At 51.4% G+C, this 17,113-nt stretch overlaps 1 protein-coding gene across 1 annotated transcript in view; it reads right to left on the bottom strand.

Annotated features, from left to right (window-relative positions):
- EPHX2 (epoxide hydrolase 2) overlaps nt 1-17,113 on the bottom strand; it is a 47,359-nt gene that overhangs the window by 24,012 nt on the left and 6,234 nt on the right. The window contains exons 3-10 of the mRNA XM_008049108.2: nt 16,777-16,967; nt 14,203-14,325; nt 9,572-9,646; nt 8,139-8,234; nt 6,914-6,992; nt 5,060-5,094; nt 2,580-2,606; nt 2,110-2,195 (exon numbers count right to left, since the gene is read on the bottom strand). Coding sequence (XP_008047299.2) covers nt 2,110-2,195; nt 2,580-2,606; nt 5,060-5,094; nt 6,914-6,992; nt 8,139-8,234; nt 9,572-9,646; nt 14,203-14,325; nt 16,777-16,967 — 712 coding nt within the window. The remainder of the gene's footprint in view (nt 1-2,109; nt 2,196-2,579; nt 2,607-5,059; nt 5,095-6,913; nt 6,993-8,138; nt 8,235-9,571; nt 9,647-14,202; nt 14,326-16,776; nt 16,968-17,113) is intronic.

The following is a 17,113-nucleotide window of genomic DNA, read 5'->3' as shown; positions in this document are numbered from 1 at the left end:
GCCACTGCACTCCAGTCTGGGCGACGGAGTGAGACTCCAACTCAAAAAAAAAAAAAATACTAGCTGGGCATGGTAGCTCACGCCTATAGTTCCAGCTATTTGGAAGGGGGAGGCGGAAGGATCACGTGAGTCCAGCAGGTCGAGGCTGCAGTGGCCATAAGCATCCCACTGAACTCCAGTTGGAGTGAGACTCCAACTCAGAAAAATAAAATAAAATGACTTTTTAAAAAATGGGGAGAGTTGGGAGAGGAAAGCAAGCCTGGGGAGGGGACCATCCTGAGGTAACTCGAGCAAACTCTGGAAGGGACCCAAGCTTGTGGCTGTGCTCGATGGAGCCAGGAGGCCTTGCAGTCACAGGCCAGGCAAACAGTGGGGCTTATTCAGAAATGGAAAGAGAAAGGCAGGAGAAGCCAGGACGCAAAGGCCCTGAGGCTGGACTTGAGGCTGAAGAAAGCCAAGAAAACCAAGAGGGCTTCTGGGAAGAGGGAGAGGGGTTCAGAATTGCAGCCAGGAAGATTAATCAAGCAGCGATTGATCACGTGGATGCAGAGACACTAGACGCACGGAGATCCAGCCCACAGACGGGCGCGCTGTCACCCTCCATGGACACAGGAGGACAGTTTCAGGAAGAGAGGAGGGGTGAATCTGAGGGGTAAAGCCAGCGTGTGGTTACGCCTCAAGCAGCATGCCATGTGGTCTGCAGAGTGACTTTTGGGTGAAGCTGGTTTTTTTTCTTTTTTTTTAGTTGGAGTCTCACTCTGTCGCCCGGGCTGGAGTGTAGTGGCACGCTCACAGCCACCGCAGCCTCAACCTGCTGGGCTCAGGCGATCCTTCTGCCTCAGCCTTCCAAGAAGCTGGAAATACAGGCGTGCACCACCACGCCCAATTGATTTTTTGATTTACTGTAGAGATGAGGTCTCACCAAGTTGCCCAGGTTGGTCTCAAACCCCTGAGCTCAGGCAATCCTCTCAATCCTCTCACCTTGGCCTCCCAAAGTGCTGGGATTAGGCTTGAGCCATGGTGCCTGGCCTGAACCTAATTCTTAAGAACCAAGTCCTTATTTCCACTTTGAATGAGAGGACAGGGAGATAAGGATATGGATAGAGACAGAGACAGAGACAGAGATAGAGACAGAGATAGAGATTGAGAGATAAAGAAAGAAACAGATAAAGAGAATGAGATGAGAGAGAGAGAGAGAGAGAGAGAGAGAGAGAGAGAGAGAGATCAGTCGAACAACAGTATGAAAACTTTAAAAACATTTCAGAAAATGTTTGATTCTTTTCAGTCTGATGAAACCTGACCAACTGATTCTGGGGGGTGAGGCCGAAAAAGTTCTCAGGTGGTTCCAGTCTTATACACATAGCCAAGTACAAAGTAACTGGACTAGTCAGGGAAATACAGACGGCTTGGAGGGCGATGTTTGTTTAACTCGCTAAGGCCCGAGGCTGAAATAGGAAGTCAGACGGGTTTTAACCACAGATCACCAGCTCAATGGAGTGTGGCCACAAAGAACACTGACTCTGGGTTCAAACCCGCCCCCAAAAGCTCTCGCTGCAGCCACGAAATCCCGGTCTAACAGTGACGACGAGTGTCATGATGGTGATTACGGCCTGCCATGCCCACTGGACATCTGCACAGTCTTCTGTGGGTCGCAGAGCCAGGTAGGAGTCACCAACACCACTTTGGGGCGGCGGAAGCCAAGACCTGAGAGGCCATCTGACACACAGCCGGGTTAGAGCAGGACCGAAGGCGACATTTTTGAAGGTCCAGTCCTGGGCTGCAGACACCCTGCTGCCACCCCCCGAAGCCCAGCCACCCTCCTCCTGTCTTCCCTCTGCTCTCCCATACCCCCCTGAACCTCCCCCACCCCCGGCCCTGAATTATTTGTCCATGACCTGTAACGGGGGACGGGTGCTGCTTCCTTAGACTTTTTAGCCCATCGGGCCTCTTTGTTGACGTGCCAGTGGGCACTGAAGGATGAAGGCGTCGCCGGCCCAGACCCCCTGCTTGCTCTCTAGAAGCCGCCTGGGGTTCAAGAATTGAGGAACAATTTGCATGGGAATCCAAGTCCAGGCGCACCGCGGTGCGTGCTGTCTGAGGCCTAGTTACCTGACTCTCTCGGGGTAGAAGAGCGCCATGCTCCACACCAGCATGCCTCCCCAGTCGTGGCCAATGAACACTGCTTGAGAGAGGCCCTAGGGAAGGATGGAGAAGGCACCCCGTGTCGGCAGGCTTCTGGAAGGGGGTGCTCGACCTCTGAGACCCAAAAGCCTCCGACTCCGAGAGGCCCAACCCACAACCCGCTCCCATGACCCTCTACAGCAGCCACAAACGCCCAGCCTTTCAGCCGGAGACCCTCGGCACAACTAGCGAGCTTTGTGATCTTCTAAGGAGACCGAGGTCACTGGCCGTGCGTTCCCTCTCCCTCTACTTTCCTTCGAGTTAAGTGTGCCTTCTCTGCCCTTGCACCCCTGCTCGAGGCTCCAGCAGTTGACGCCCTTGAAGGCTTGTACCGTTTTTTTGATCACCTAGGCCCAAATGGAATTCCCCAAAGAGATCTGTCCGAACGAACCACTCACCAACTTATCCAGGAAGGTCACCATGTCCTAAGAAAGAAAACACACACACTGAGTCAGAAACCGCACCCACCAGCCTCAGCCTTTGCGAAGAGCTGAATGGTGGGCCTCCCGATTCCAGCTGAATTCCTCAGCCAGGGCCTTGGGAGGGGACTGTCTTTGGAGGCCCTTTAAAGAGGCGATTAAGGTAGAGTGGGGTCATGAGGGGGCCTCATCCCACAGGACTGGTGTCCTTAGAAGAGGTCAGGACACACGCAGACCCATGGGGAAGACCGTATGAGGATGTGAGGGGAAGATGGCCACTCACAAGCCAAGGAGAGAGGCCTCAGAGGAACCCACCCTGCTCACACCTTCATCTTGCGCTCTGGCCTCCCGAACGCTGAGAAAATAAATGCCTGTGCTGAAGCCTCCCAGCTGAGGTCCCAGCAACCAGGAAGATTCCAGACATGCACAATGAGCGCCTCACTCAGCATATGTTAGCACGCATCCATGGCTGGCTCACGGCCACTCCAGGAGAGAAACCCTGGCCTCTTCTCTGGGACTGGGGGGAGAACTACCCTGCGGAGCTTGCCCCCTGTGGCTGATGGAGAGCAGCGAGAGGCCTTCCCACCCCCAGGATGACTCGTTCCTGCCCTGCTCCCAACACAGACACTCCACACATCAGCACTTCGCGCCTCTGTACGGCGGAATGATACTCCTGGATACAGACAGATGACTTTCGGTCCACCCATGCATTGCTGAAGGGCACTGGTTGTCTCCCTATTTTGGCTATTAGCAGCAGTGCTGCTGTGAACGTCTCTGTCTGGGTTTTGTGGCCACATGCTCTCAATTCTCTTGGGTAAACACCCAGCCGTGGAGGTGTTAGTGATTTTTTATTTCGAGTTGGAGTCCCACTCTTGTCGCCCAGACTGGAATGCAGCGGCACGCTCACGGCCGCCGCAGCCTCGACCTGCCGGGCTCAGGCGATCCTTCCGCCTCAGCCTTCTAAGTAGCTGGAACTACAGACGCATGCCACCATGCCCAGCTAGTTTTGTGATTTATTGTAGAGACGAGGGCTCATCAAGTTCCCCAGGCTGGTCTCGAACCCCTGAGCTCAGGCATTCCTCTTGCCTTGGCCTCCCGAATTGCTGTGATGACAGGTTGAGCTACCAAGCCCGGCCTATGAGTGATTTTTTAAAGGTGGAACAGGAAGATAGGAGCACCACACTTTATTTTGTTTGTATTTTGGTAAAATAACTTTCTTCGGGAGAGGCGTTCTCTTAAGTGACCCACGAGACAGATTTCAACAGAAATAGGCAGGGGTCAGGTTGGCAGACAGCAGCAGCATGGGGCGGGGCCCCCAGGGTCACTGGTGAGACCTCGGCCAGACCCCAGGGGAGGCACTAGCAGGACCAGGAGCAGCAGAGTGGGAGCGGTGAGGACTGGGAAGTGGCGGAAGAAGGAGCAGCTCTGTCTGGACATGAAGCCTTTACCTGTGTTCTGCTTCTGAGATGCCAAAGCCGGCATGGGGGGCTGCGGGACACACAGGACGAGGGAGCACCCCCAAGACTGTGGCTCTGAGTGGAGGCGTTTTGTATGGTTAATGTCACCAGCAGCATTGCCAAGCCTGCACGGAAGCTGCTTCCTCCCCTGGCCACCAGCCTTTGCTTTTGCTGAAGGCACATCTGGGCCATGGTCTCTCCTCACCTCGGTCTCAGCATCCTCTGCCAGCTCTGAGACGAGGGGCCCTCATCCCGATGGTGACGATGCCTGCCTTAGAACAGGAACTCCATCCTAGTCATCAGTCCACCAGTGCACACACTAACTCCCTGGGTCTGGCCAAAGGTATCTTTGCCAAGATGGCATTTAAAAAAAATTTTCGGCTGGGCGCAGTGGCTCAAGACTATAATCCCAGCACTTTGGGAGGCTGAGGTGAGAGGATTGCCTGAGTCCGTGGGTTCGAGACCAGCCTGGGCAACATGGTGAGATCTTGTCTCTACAATACATTTTTAAAAATGTAGCTGGGCATGGTAGCATGTGCCTGTAGTTCTGGCTCCTTGGAAGGCTGAGGCAGAAAGGTCGCCAGAGCCCAGCAGGTCGAGGCTGTGGTGGCCGGGAGTGTACCACTGCACTCTAGCCTGGGTGACAGAGTGAGACTCTGACTCAAAAAAGAAAAAAAAATCTCAGGATGGAGAGGCGACGGAGTGGAGTATTGTAGGGTTCAAATCTGGTACCAGATGCTGACCTCAGGCAATTACTTTAAACTTCCCGTGATTTGGCTTCCTCTTCTGTCAGTTGCTTGGAGCAGGACCTGACATGCACTCAAGGCTTCATACATGTTGGCTATCATTGGAAGTCGCTCAACTTTTAGTAAGAATTTATACCCAAATGCCATGTAACGACCCTTCCCTAGGGTTTGAATGGACACCCAAGCGTCTAGCTTATATCAGTAGAACACCCAGGACAGAAAAGATGTTACAGCCATAACCCAAGATCTTGCTTACCTTACATAACACTTCCAGGCTATATTCTTCTATTTCTGCAATTAACAATAAGGGAAATAACAACAAAATTATGGACTTTGCAGCAACTTGGATGGATCTAGAGTCTATCACACTCAGTGATCTATCACAGAAACAAGGAATTTGAGTACCACATGCTCCCACTCATAAGTGGACCCTGGACATTTGCCATAATACTATAAGAAATAAATTGGCAGTAGTGGGTCACTGCCGAGGGCAGGGAGACACATAACATCAACAAGGGTACCTCATCTCAAAACAGGTGAAATGGGAACCAAAGGGAGGCCCAAACTTTACCCGTATGGTGACCACTTGTATACCTAATTCTGAATTGTCCCCACAACTTTAAAGTATTTTTTTTTAAGGAATGGACTGGGTGTGGTGGCTCAAGCCTGTAATTCCAGCACTTTGGGAGGCTGGGATTGTGAGGGGATTGCCTGAGCCCACAGGTTGAGGTGAGGGGATTGCCTGAGTTCACAGGTTCGAGACCAGCCGGGGCAACTTGGCGAGACCTCATCTTTACAATAAATGAAAAAATTAGCCAGGTGTGGTAGCATTCGCCTGTAGTTCCAGCTCCTTGGAAGGCTGAGGCCAAAGGATGGCCTGAGCCCAGCAGGTCAACGCGCTGAGGTGGCTGTGAGCATGCCACCGCGCTCCAGCCTGGGTGATGGAGCGAGACACTGACTCAAAAAAAAAAAAAAAGAATGAGAGATCCAAGTCACATAAATAAATAAATAAATAAATCCGATCCACATGATTTAAAATATACTAAGAAACCAAAAGGGTGCTTTTGTCAAAAAACAAAGACATAAAAATGTGTTCAACCCTTAGACTGCAGTAGTTCCAGGTGTGTATCTTGGCTTTTGTGGCCTGTACTTTTGGTGTCAGATTCGTGAAACCACAGCTAAGACCTGGAATTATTTATCAAACATTTGTCTTTAGTCTCACATCTTTAAACTTCAGTCTCCTTCGAAGTGCTCCCCACTCGACGCAAAACACCTATTAAGACACTTTTCCCACTGCTCAATCTTGATGCCTTTTAGCGCTTCTGCCATTTTTTGTTTCACCATTTCCACATCAGCAAAACGTTTTCCTCTGAGGAGTTTTTACCCAGGGATACAAAAAAGTCGCTCAGGGTGAGATCAGGTGAAGAGGGAAGGTGGGGCATGCCTCTTTGGGGTCAAAAACTGATGAGCACTCAGAGTGGGCTGGGCAGGCATACTGGTAAGTCATCCGTCATGAAATGGGCAAACTCACGGAAAGAACCTCCAAAAAAACCCAGATTGACTGAAGCCGAAAGTAGCCTCTCACCACGACGCTGGCTGGTTCACTGACGCCAATGGGTTCCTAGAACACTGACCTGGCGGGGGACGCCTGTGCCGCAAGGGGCCCGCCCTCCAAAAGATGACTGGGTCCCCCTTGTGTGACATTCCGAGGAGTTAGGTTCACACAGACAGAAGTGGAGTGGGGGTTGCCGGAGCTGGGGGAGGGAGGACTGGAGACTTATTCATCAACTGGTTATCAGTTAATGAGCACAGACTTCCGGTTTTGCAGAAGGGAAAGTGTTCTGGGGACGGACTATACATCCTATGTCCTGTGTCCCCCATGACCAGCAGGAAACTCCCTCGGGGCGCAGGCCTCTGGGCTTCCTGTCTTCACTCAGAGGGTGGTGGGGGGGCATCAGAGCACCAAAGTCCACAGACACGGGACACTGCAGGGAGGGAGGGATAAAGTCGCCCCCCTCGAGGGCTGCCTGCCGTGACCTGGGGCCAGGGAAAGCACTGTGCGGGGCGAAGGTGTGACCCACACGGGATGGCCGCAAGACAGCTCACCCACCGGGAGGAGCAGATGACTCCCCATAGCCTTTCATGTCCACAGCTAGAATCCGGTAGCCTGCGCGGGCCAGAGCGGGGATCTAGAAAACAAATAATCAGGCACATTCCTGCATGGTCTCAGCAGTCTTTGGCAGACACTCCCTCTTTGCTTCCCTCTATCCCTCCATTCCTGTAAGCGGCTCAAGACAAAAAGCTTCCTGGCACTCCCTGGAATCTTCACCATTGGGGTTGGAAGGAGCTCACCTGAATAGGGCCACCATGGATGGTGGTTGGGTTTGTACACTGCATAAACGCATCTAAGACAGCCCTAGCAAAGCCCTCGTGGATTTCTTTTTCTTTTTTTCTTTTTTGAGTTGGAGCCTCACTCTGTCGCCCAGAGTGGAGTGCAGTGGCACACTCACGGCCACCCTAGCGTCGACCTGCTGAGCTCTGGCGATCCTTCCATCTCAGCCTTCCGAGTAGCTGGAACTACAGGCACATGCCACCATACCTGGCTAATCTTTTTTATTTATGTATTATAGAGATGAGGTCTTGCCAAGTTGCCCAGGTTGGTCTTGAACCCACGGGCTCAGGCAATCCTCTCACCTCAGCTTCCCAAAGTGCTGGGATTATAGGCATGAGCCCACTGTGCCCAGCCACAGACAGTTTTAAAGATCATTCTAATTCAGCACTATGATTTTTTTTTTTTTTTTGAGTCAGAGTCTCACTCTGTCGCCCAGGCCGGAGTGCAGTGGGACGCTCACGGCCACTCCAATGTCGACCTGCTGGGTTCCTGCAATTCTTCTGCCTCAGCCTTCCAAGTAGCCGAACTACAGCCACACACTACCACACCTGGCTAATTTTTTTTAAAATTGCAGAGACGAGGTCTCGCCAAGTTGCCCGGGCTGGTCTCGAACCCTCAGGCTCAGAGTCTCCCAAAGTGCTGGGATGACAGGCTGAGCCACCAAGCCTGGCCCCCTTGTGGATTTCTATATTCATTGCAGAGATCTCCCAGCAGGTGACATTGGGTGTCTTGAAGAAGTCTGCCCTCTTCTAATCTGCAAAGGTTCCTCAGTGCGTAGCACAGCCCTGAGGTCTAGAATCACCTCCTTGCCCCAACCTGGTCATACCCGGAGACAATGCTCAGAGATGTCAGCTTCTTCACGACATTCCTGGCCCGGCCATGCCATCTAGATGACTGCCCCCCCATAACCTGAGCGGGGTGCACCTTCCCCAGCATTCCTTACCTGGTACCTCCAAGAATACCAGCTCTCGGGAAACCCATGGCAGAGGCACACGGCGGGGCCAGAGCCCAGTTCCACGAAATGCAGGCGGACCCCCGGCTGTGGAGGAGAGAAGGGAGAAGGGAGCGGCAAGACCACAGCATCAGGCCGAGGGAACCAGGTGCCTGTCTGCAGACGGCCCTGGGTCACTGCCAGACTGCGTGTGACGCAGCTTTCTCGCAAAAGACCCCCCTGTGAGAGAAAGGTGGCTGAGAAGAGACCCTGGCCTGACTGCACATCGAAACCGGCAGCTTACCTTGTAACACAAGAAGCCCGAAGAGAGGAGTACGGTGCCGGGAAATAAAGCAAAACAACTCTGCCTTCCCCTCTATAGACCCTCACACTGCCAGAAGTTATGGTGCTGTTCAGATGTGTTTCCAGGATTTTAAACAGGACGTTGATATTCATGCCAACATGCAGAATGCCAGGAGAATTTCCACAAAAGTTAATGGCTTTTCTTTTTTTAAGAGACAGGGTCTCCCTCCGTCACCCAGGCTGGCGTGCAGTGGCATGATCATAGCTCACTGCACCTCCACCTTCCAGGCTTAAGTGATCCTCCTGCCTCAGCCTCCTGTGTAGCTGAGATCACAGGCATGTGCCATCACACCTGGCTATTTTTCTGATTTTTTGTAGAGATGGACTCTTGTTATGTTGCCCAGGCTGGTCTCAAACTCTCGCCTCAAGCGATCCTCATGCCTTGGCCTCCCAAAGTGCTGGGATGTCAGGCGTGAGCCACTGTGCCTTGCCTCTGTTTACTTCTCAAATATGAAACTTGTTCAAGCTTTGCTATACTTGCTGTCTTTTGGGGGCTGAGAGCTGTCTCAAAAAATAAATAGACAAGTAGGTAGATTATATAGATGATAGATAGACAGATAGACATGATAGGATGGATGGATGGACAGAGAGATAAGACAGACAGACAGATAGGATGGATAGACAGACAGATGAACATGTGATAGAAAGGATGGATAGACAGATGATGGATGGATGATAAGTGGATAGATAGACAGATGATAGGATGGATGGATAGATGGATGGATAGATTCATGGATGGATAGAGCGCTAAGACAGACAGGATGGATGGATAGACTGATAAATAGATGACAGGATGGAGAGAGAGATGATAGATGGATCATAGGTGTATAGACAGATAGATGATAGGATGGATGGATAGGTTTCTGGATGGATAGAGAGAGAAGACAGACAGACAGGATGGATGGATAGACAGATAAATAGATGACAGGATAGGATGGATAGCTAGATGACAGATGGGTGATGGAGAGAGAGAGGGATAGAGAGTGAGAGAGACAGAGGAAGTGCAACTTCCCTTAGTGTTCAGCAAACCACGTCAGATGACCCGGTAGAGAACCCTCAGCTGACTGAGAACGTGGGCTTACCTTTATTGCCACGTACCCATGGCTCACGTCACTCGGGTTGCAGGGGCTTGGCCGTGGGGCTGGAGTACTGAGAAGCTGGAAGTGGGAAAGGTACAGTGAGGGGGACAGACTCTTCCATGAGAAGCCTCACAACATCCGGGGTCCTGGTGCTAGAGGGCACCCCCACCACCCCATCCTGGGCCCCACAGGGCACCGGCCAATCCATCGCCCCCTCCTGTGGGGCAGCTAGACTCCAGGCCATGCCTTCCTTCCAGCGCAGTGGCATCTGGCCAGCGGAATGCAGATGGAAGAGGACAGCCCGGCCACGTAACACCCTGCGGTCTCTTCTCCCCACCTTCTAGCTGGTGTCCCGTGTAACCTTACGTACCACCACGGGTGGAAGACGATGGTCCACCATCAGCCTGGGTTCCCAAATGACTGTGTGAAGTCAAGCCTGGCCATTGCCACCTCAACTTTACATAAGCAAGACGAAAACGGCTTGCTCTGAACCACTGGGAATTCAGATTTTAATCAGTACAATTTTCTGCGGCAGTTCCTCAGACGGCCACTCTGGCTCCTGGGGACACCAGGAGGAATGCAAAGCTCACGACCAGCCATTCCATCCTTGCCCACCTCCACTAAAAGGCTGCTTCTTCATGCAGGACAGAATCAAACTCTGCCTTGCTATTAGTTGACTTGGACTGCCATGACAGAATACAACATGCCGCTTCAACAATAGAAATTTATTTTCTCACTGTTCTGGAGACCAGAAGTTCAAGCTCAGGTTGTCAGCAGGGTTGGTTTCTCCTGAGGCCTCTCCTTGACTTGCTAATGGCCGTCTTCTCCCTATGTCCTCAGAGGTCCTTCCCCTGTGTCTGCATGTCTCTTGTGCCTCCCTGTATGTGTCCTAATCTCTGTTTTGTTTTGTTTTTTTAAGAGATAGGGTCTCATTCTGTCACCCAGGCTGGATGCAGTGGTGTGACCATAACTCACTGCAGTCTCAACCTCCTGGGCTCGGCAATCCTCCCACCTTAGCCTCCCCAGTAGCTGGGACTACAGGCACACGCCTCCACAGCCTGCTAATTTTTAAATCCTTCGTAGAGACAGGAGTCTCACTATGTTGCCCGAACTGATCTTGAACTCTCTGGCTTCAAGCAATCCTTCCACCTTGGCCTCTCAAAGCACTCGAATTACTGGGAACTCGAACCAAGGTGCCCAGCCCTAATCTCTTCCAAGGACACCAGTTAAACAGATGAGGGGCCACCTTCGTGACCTCATTTTAGCTCAATGCCCCTTATTCATATATAGTCACATGCTCAGGTACTAAGGGTTGGGATTTTAATAATTAAAGTTTGGGAAACACAATGCAGCCCAGAACAGCCTTCCATCTGCAGGTCCCTGTCCCGCCCTCTGGAGTCTTCGAGGGCTTAGGCCAACCCATCCCAGGAAACAGGGAAATTCCTGAACAACAAGAAGCTGACTTCTCTGACTTACTGGAATCAACTTCCCTGGGGCAGAAATGATAGAGAAGCAGACACTGAGCACCTGTAAGTGAACCCTTCCTCATGCCTGAGCCCTGTGGCCAGATATGCTGGGAACCCTACTGCTGGATGACATCTTTAGGCCTGAAGGCAGTGCCGGAGAAAGAGTGGGCTCTCCTCAGTGATTCAGTTTTCTGACCTCTAAAATGGGAAAGTAAACTATGGAATCTGCCTCCCTTTTAAATATGGAAGACCCTGCCTGGACGTCGCCACAAAGGGACACAGGAGATGAGTCACCCCACCTCTACCGTGTCTGGAGAAGACCAGGGTGGGGGTGGCAGGGAGGAACTCAGCCAAGGCCCAGGGCTCAGGGCTAGTGTCCCTCGCACCCCTCCTCTGATGTGTCCCTGGCTTCCTACATCCCACACCAGGGGATGCTCCTGTGCTTCCAGGAGTGGAGAGAGTGGAGGTTTCCTACTCTAATGATTTTCTCATGTGTTTGTGCAGTTTACAAAATCCATTCACGACTGAAGGAAACATGCTCTCCCTTGCTTAAAAAAAAGATGATATTTCTGTAGTAATGTAAACAGGTACAGCCACCATGGACAACAGGATAGGAGCTTCTTAAGAGTTAAAAAGAGAATTTCCAGGCCAGGCACTGTGGCGCATGCCTGTACTCCCTGCACTCTGGGAGGCTGAGACGAGAGGATGGCTTGAGGCCAGAAGTTTGGAGATCAACCTAGGCAACATGGCGAAACTTTGTCTCTGCAAAAATAAAAAAAATTAGCCAGGCACAATGGTGCACGCCTATAGTCCCAGCTAATCAGGAGGCTGAATGGGAGGATCGCCTGAGCCCAGGAGGTCGAGGCTGCAGTGAGCTGTGATGGTGCCACTGCACTCTAGCCTGGACAACAGGGTGAGACTCCAACTCAAAGAAAGAGAAAGAAAAGAAAAGAAAATTTCCACATGATCCAGCAATTCCACTTCTGGGAATATACCCCATAGAATTTAAAACAAGGACTCAAAGAGGTATTTGCACACCCGTGTTTGTAGAAGCATGACTCACAATAGCCAGAGAGTCAAAACAAGACAAGTGTCCATGGACGGGTGAAAGGATCAGCAGAAGGTGGCCTCTCCATGCAGTGAAGTATTATTCGGCCCTAAAAGGAAGGGAATTCTGACCCACGTTACAATATGGATAAACCTTGGGAACATTATGCCAAGTGAACTAAGCCAATCACAAAAGGGCAAATGCTGCGATTCCCCCTTACATGAGGTCCCCAGAGGAGTCAGATTCACAGAGACAGAGAGTAGAACAGGAAGTGCCAGGGGCTGCGGGACGAAGAGTGGGGAGTTTTGTTTAAGGGGTGGCAGAGTGTCCTTTTAGGATGATGAAAGGTGATGGCTGCTCAACAGCGTGAATGTTCTTAATGTTCCTGAGCTGTCCACTTAAAAAATGGTTCATATGGTAAATTGTATGTTGTATGTATTTTAAGACAGGGAAAAAAAAGGCAAGAGTTTTCACTTTTCCTTGTATCTTCCCCATCCCTCTGAGGAGAAGAGGCGGGGCACGGCTTACTTTCCCAGTTTTACAGGACAGACATCTGTGGCTCAGGCGTGATGAGAAGACAACCCGGCAAGGGAGACAGCACATAGGTACCCTGATCCCAAGTCCGATGTGCTTTCCTCTCTGTTGCCTGAGACCACGAGGTTTGCAGAACGCTGAATGAACTAAGCTTGGGCAAGACGCTTTAAGCTTGTGAAGTCACTAGATGTGGATTTTACTTGTCAAGGACAGAAATTAAGCCAACCCTATTATGGGCCGAATTGTATCCCCCCCAGTTCACATGCTGAAGCCTCAACCCCCAAGACTTCAGACGGCGACTGTGTCTGGAGACAGGGCGTTTAAAGAGGTGACGGAGGCAAACGAGCTCGTTAGGTGGGCCCTGACCCAGTGTGACCCGCGTCCTTAGAAGGAGAGGAGACCAGGACACAGAGACACCAGAGGCCTGCGGACACAGGGGAAAGATTACGTCAGGGCACAGGAGGGAGGCAGCCACCTGCACACCGAGGAGAAAGGGCCCAGGAGAAACAAACCCTGCTGGCACTTTGATCTTGGTCTTCCGGCCTCCAGAACGGTGAGAACGTAAATGTCTGCAAGAGAAGCCACCCAGTCGAGGCAGCCCGAGCAAACTACCCAGGTCCCTTTGCGGCCATGGCTATGCAGCCTGGGACGTACAGCCTGGGGCCTCTCTCCTGAGCTACAAGGACTGGGGCACCACACCTGTGGACGAGTGAGGTAGCGACCTTAGGCCAACCCAGAAGAACAAGGTGACTCAGGCCTGGCAGAACAGACGCATCCTCAGACAGCCCAGGGACATATGCAGGCTGTACCCTCTGCCTTAGAGAGGAACAGGTTTTACCTCAGAGGCTTCCCTCTGACTGTCAAGGGATGTGTGCAGGGTGGAACTAAGCAGTTAGCCTGAGAGCCTGGGCGGACCAGGTAGGGGCTCTGCTCCACAGAGTAAAAGTTCTCAATATCTATTTTTATTAAGTTGGGTTCTCACTCTGTTGCCCAGGATGAAATGCAGGGGTGTAATTATGGTTCCCTGCAGCCTCGACCTCCTGGACTCAGGCAATCTTTCTGCCTCAGTCTCCTGAGTAGTTGGGACTACAGGTGTGTGCCACCATGCCTGGCTAATTTTTTGATGTTCTGTAGAGACAAGGTCTCACTATGTTGCCCAGGCTGGTCTCAAACTCCTGAGCGCTCAAGCAATCCTCCTGCCTCGGCCTCCCACAGTGCTGGGATGACAGGTGTGAGCCACTGCGCCCGGTCAAGTTCTCAATATTGACTCTAAAACGCAAGGTCAGGTTGGTTTGGAACATCCCACCTGTGTCTTGGTTCCCGACTCTGGCACTGAGACTAGTATAAATGCTTGTTCTCAGAGCAGCGGTTTCCCTGTTTACTGACTGCAGAGAAAGAAACAAGACGGGCTTCAAGGACACTGTGCTGATGGTGTGATGGGTGAGGGACCCCACCAGAGGGGCCGGGGAGTCACACACGAAGCAATGAACTCCACAGACACTGGCTCACCACTCGCAACATTCTCTCCTGGGGCACACACCCCAGATAAGCAGCAGGAAGCCCAACTTGCTCAGAGGTCACATTACCTGCATCCCAGTCACTTGTTCCAGTTCTCTCAGGGCCGTGTCGGTGTCGTGGACGAGGATGGTGACCATCCCCAAGTCCCGGGCAGGCTTCAGATTAGCCCCGATGTCATCTAAGAAAACAACCTGAACCCGAAACAGCACAGACACCAGTGTCACATCGACCAAAGGAAAACTCGTGCACGAGGAAGAACACTGGAAACAAACTTATTAATCTACGAACAGGGGTTATGATATGGTGAGGAGATGAAAAATTCGTTTTCTTTCTTAACTGCCCACTCTTAAAACTAAAAGCATTTAATTACATATGCATACACAGAAACACATAGGTAAATATGTCCCCACCATGTACCTTCTGGTTTCAGCCAATTCCAAAACTGCAAAACTATTAAGAGCGTAGGAGTTCGAGACCAGCCTGGAAAACACAGCAAGACCTTGTCTGTACAAAAAAATCAGCTGGGTTTTGTGGCGCACGCCTGTAGTCCCAGCTGATGGGGAGGCTGAGACCGGAGGATCGCCTGAGCCCAGAAGGTAGAAGCTGTGGTGACTCTAGCATGCATGACAGAGGGAGACCCTGACTCAGAACAAAACAAAACAAAAGATTGAGAGCCTATATGCATCAGTCAAGATGACACTACATTCATCCGGGAAAATCAACAGGTTTAAAAAGACCAAAACAAAAAAAAAAGTTTCTGGAAAAGAACTGCAAAGAGAGCAGATAATAAAACAAATGATGCTGCTACAAGAGGTAAAAGAGTTGGTCCTGGAAAAGAAATAGACGTATCTATGAAATAGAAAAGAGTCTAGAAACAGACCTAAATACAAGTAGAAATTTCGTTTCTTTTACTTTTATTTTTATTTTGTAGAGACGGAGGTTTTGCTGTGTTGCCCAGGCCGATCTCAAAACTCCTGGGCTCAAGCGATCCTCCTTCCTCAGCCTCCCAAAGTGCTGGGATCACAGGTGTGAGCTACCGCACCTGGCCAGGATTTAGTTTCTAATAATGGTGCTGTATCCAGTCAGTGAGAAAGATTATTTGATAGTGTTGGTATGACTGGTTTACTGGTTGGGAGAAAAAATAAAGAAACCTTACTTCACATCTTGCCCCAAAATAGATTCTTAAAGGATCAAAGATTTAAACTTAAAGAGCAAGAAATAAGGAAAGAAGGAAAGGAAGGAGGGAGAGAGGAAGGGAAAGAAAAGAAAGTTCATTCCTAGAAGTTTCAGAAGAAAACACAGGTGCATTTTCTTACGATCTTGGATGAAGGCAGCCTAGAATTTCAAGCAGCGCCTCCAACCCAGAAACCGTAAGGGGGAAGCCTGACACATTTTTGGTCATGGGTAGATTCACAGCCCTGCTCTGATGGACTCCAGGTATCGAGAAGAGCAGAAGCTGGAGAGGTGGACCTAGAGGAGAAAGGAGGGGTCCCGGGATGGAACTCAGCAGGGATCCCAAAGACGAAGTCCAGGGTTGGTTCTGATCAGTTGATGGGGGAGGTGGGGCCAGCAAGGGAGGGTCAGAAGTATGAGGATAAGGAACTTGATCTCGGTCTAATCCCCTTTTAAAGAGGAAGAGTAAGCCGGTCTCGGTGGCTCAGCCTGTAATCCCGTGCCTTTGGGAGGCTGAGGTGAGTACATTGATTGAGCCCGCGGGTTCGAGACCCGCCTGGGCAGCGAGACCTCATCTCTACAATAAATAAAAAAATCAGCCGGGCGTGGTGGCGCATGCCTGTAATTCCGGCTACTCAGAAGGCTGAGGCGGAAGGATCGCCAGAACCCAGCAGGTGAGGCTGTGGTGGCCGGGAGTGGCCATTGCACTCCAGTCTGGGTGTCAGAGTGAGACTCGAACTCAAAAAAAAAAAAAGGATGAAGAGTAGGGAGACACCTGAGAGCAGTGCTTTAGGGAGACAGGTGAAGGGCAGGTGTCAGGGTACAGGCGTCTGGCAGGAGGCTGTAGCAATACTTGACTAGCCTTGTGGCCTTAAGAAAGTCTCCCAGAGTCTTCCTTCCCTCCTTCCCTCCCTCCCTCTCTTTCTCTCTTAGATAGGGTCTTCCTCTGTTGCCCAGGCTGCAAGGCAATGGCACAGTCACAGTTCACTGCAGGCTTGACCTCCTGGACGCAAGCCATCCTCCTGCCTCAGCCTTCCGAGTAGCTGGGACTACAAGTGCATGCCACCACACCTGGCTAAGTTTTTGCTTTTATTTAGAGACAGAGTCTTGCTATGTTGCCCCGGCTGACCTCTAACTCCTGGGCTCAGCCTCCCAAAGTGTGGGGATTATAGGTGTGCGCCATTGTGCCCGGCCCATTGTCTCTTCATAAGTAAACCGAGGCAGCTGGTATAACAGTTTTTGAGGATGCTTGTTGTGACCAAAGTCCCGTAAAGGCCACACAAAGGAGCCAGATACCCACCCCGGGAGAACTTTCTAGACTAAAGGATGGGTTAAAGTCCTTTAGGAGAAGCCCCGGTCTTGGAGAGGTGGACCTAGAACTGCCCTGCCAGACCCAGAACTTCCCCACCAGCTCACTCCTCAATTTTTCTCTGGAGCATTCTTCTCCCCTGAAAGCAAGCATCGCATACCTCGTGGGGGCTGGCCTTCAGGGTGTCGAGTAACAACTTGTAGATCTGAGGCTCAGGCTTGGCCATCCCGACGCGACACGACTCTATCAGAAAGTCAAAGTGTGGCGTCAGCTCACACATCAGTTGGGCCGGTCCGTCTCTCTCGGCGCGGTCGTCCAGCCAGTTGTTGCTGAGGATGGCGGTTGCAAAGCCTGAGAAAAAAGTCCCAGTGAATGGACCAGCTACAGAACGTTGCCCTGACGGGCTCCAGACGCCCAGCAGGGCCCCCCAGAATGGGCTGATGGGGTCCTGCCCACACCTCCACCTCCTTATGCCCAGCTTTCTTTTTTTTTTTTTT

This window comes from Carlito syrichta, unplaced genomic scaffold, assembly GCF_000164805.1.
Source record: "Carlito syrichta isolate Samal-C Ts95f unplaced genomic scaffold, Tarsius_syrichta-2.0.1 Scaffold130537, whole genome shotgun sequence".
Taxonomy (NCBI): Eukaryota; Metazoa; Chordata; class Mammalia; order Primates; family Tarsiidae; genus Carlito; species Carlito syrichta.
This window is presented reverse-complemented; position numbering and strand designations above follow the sequence as displayed.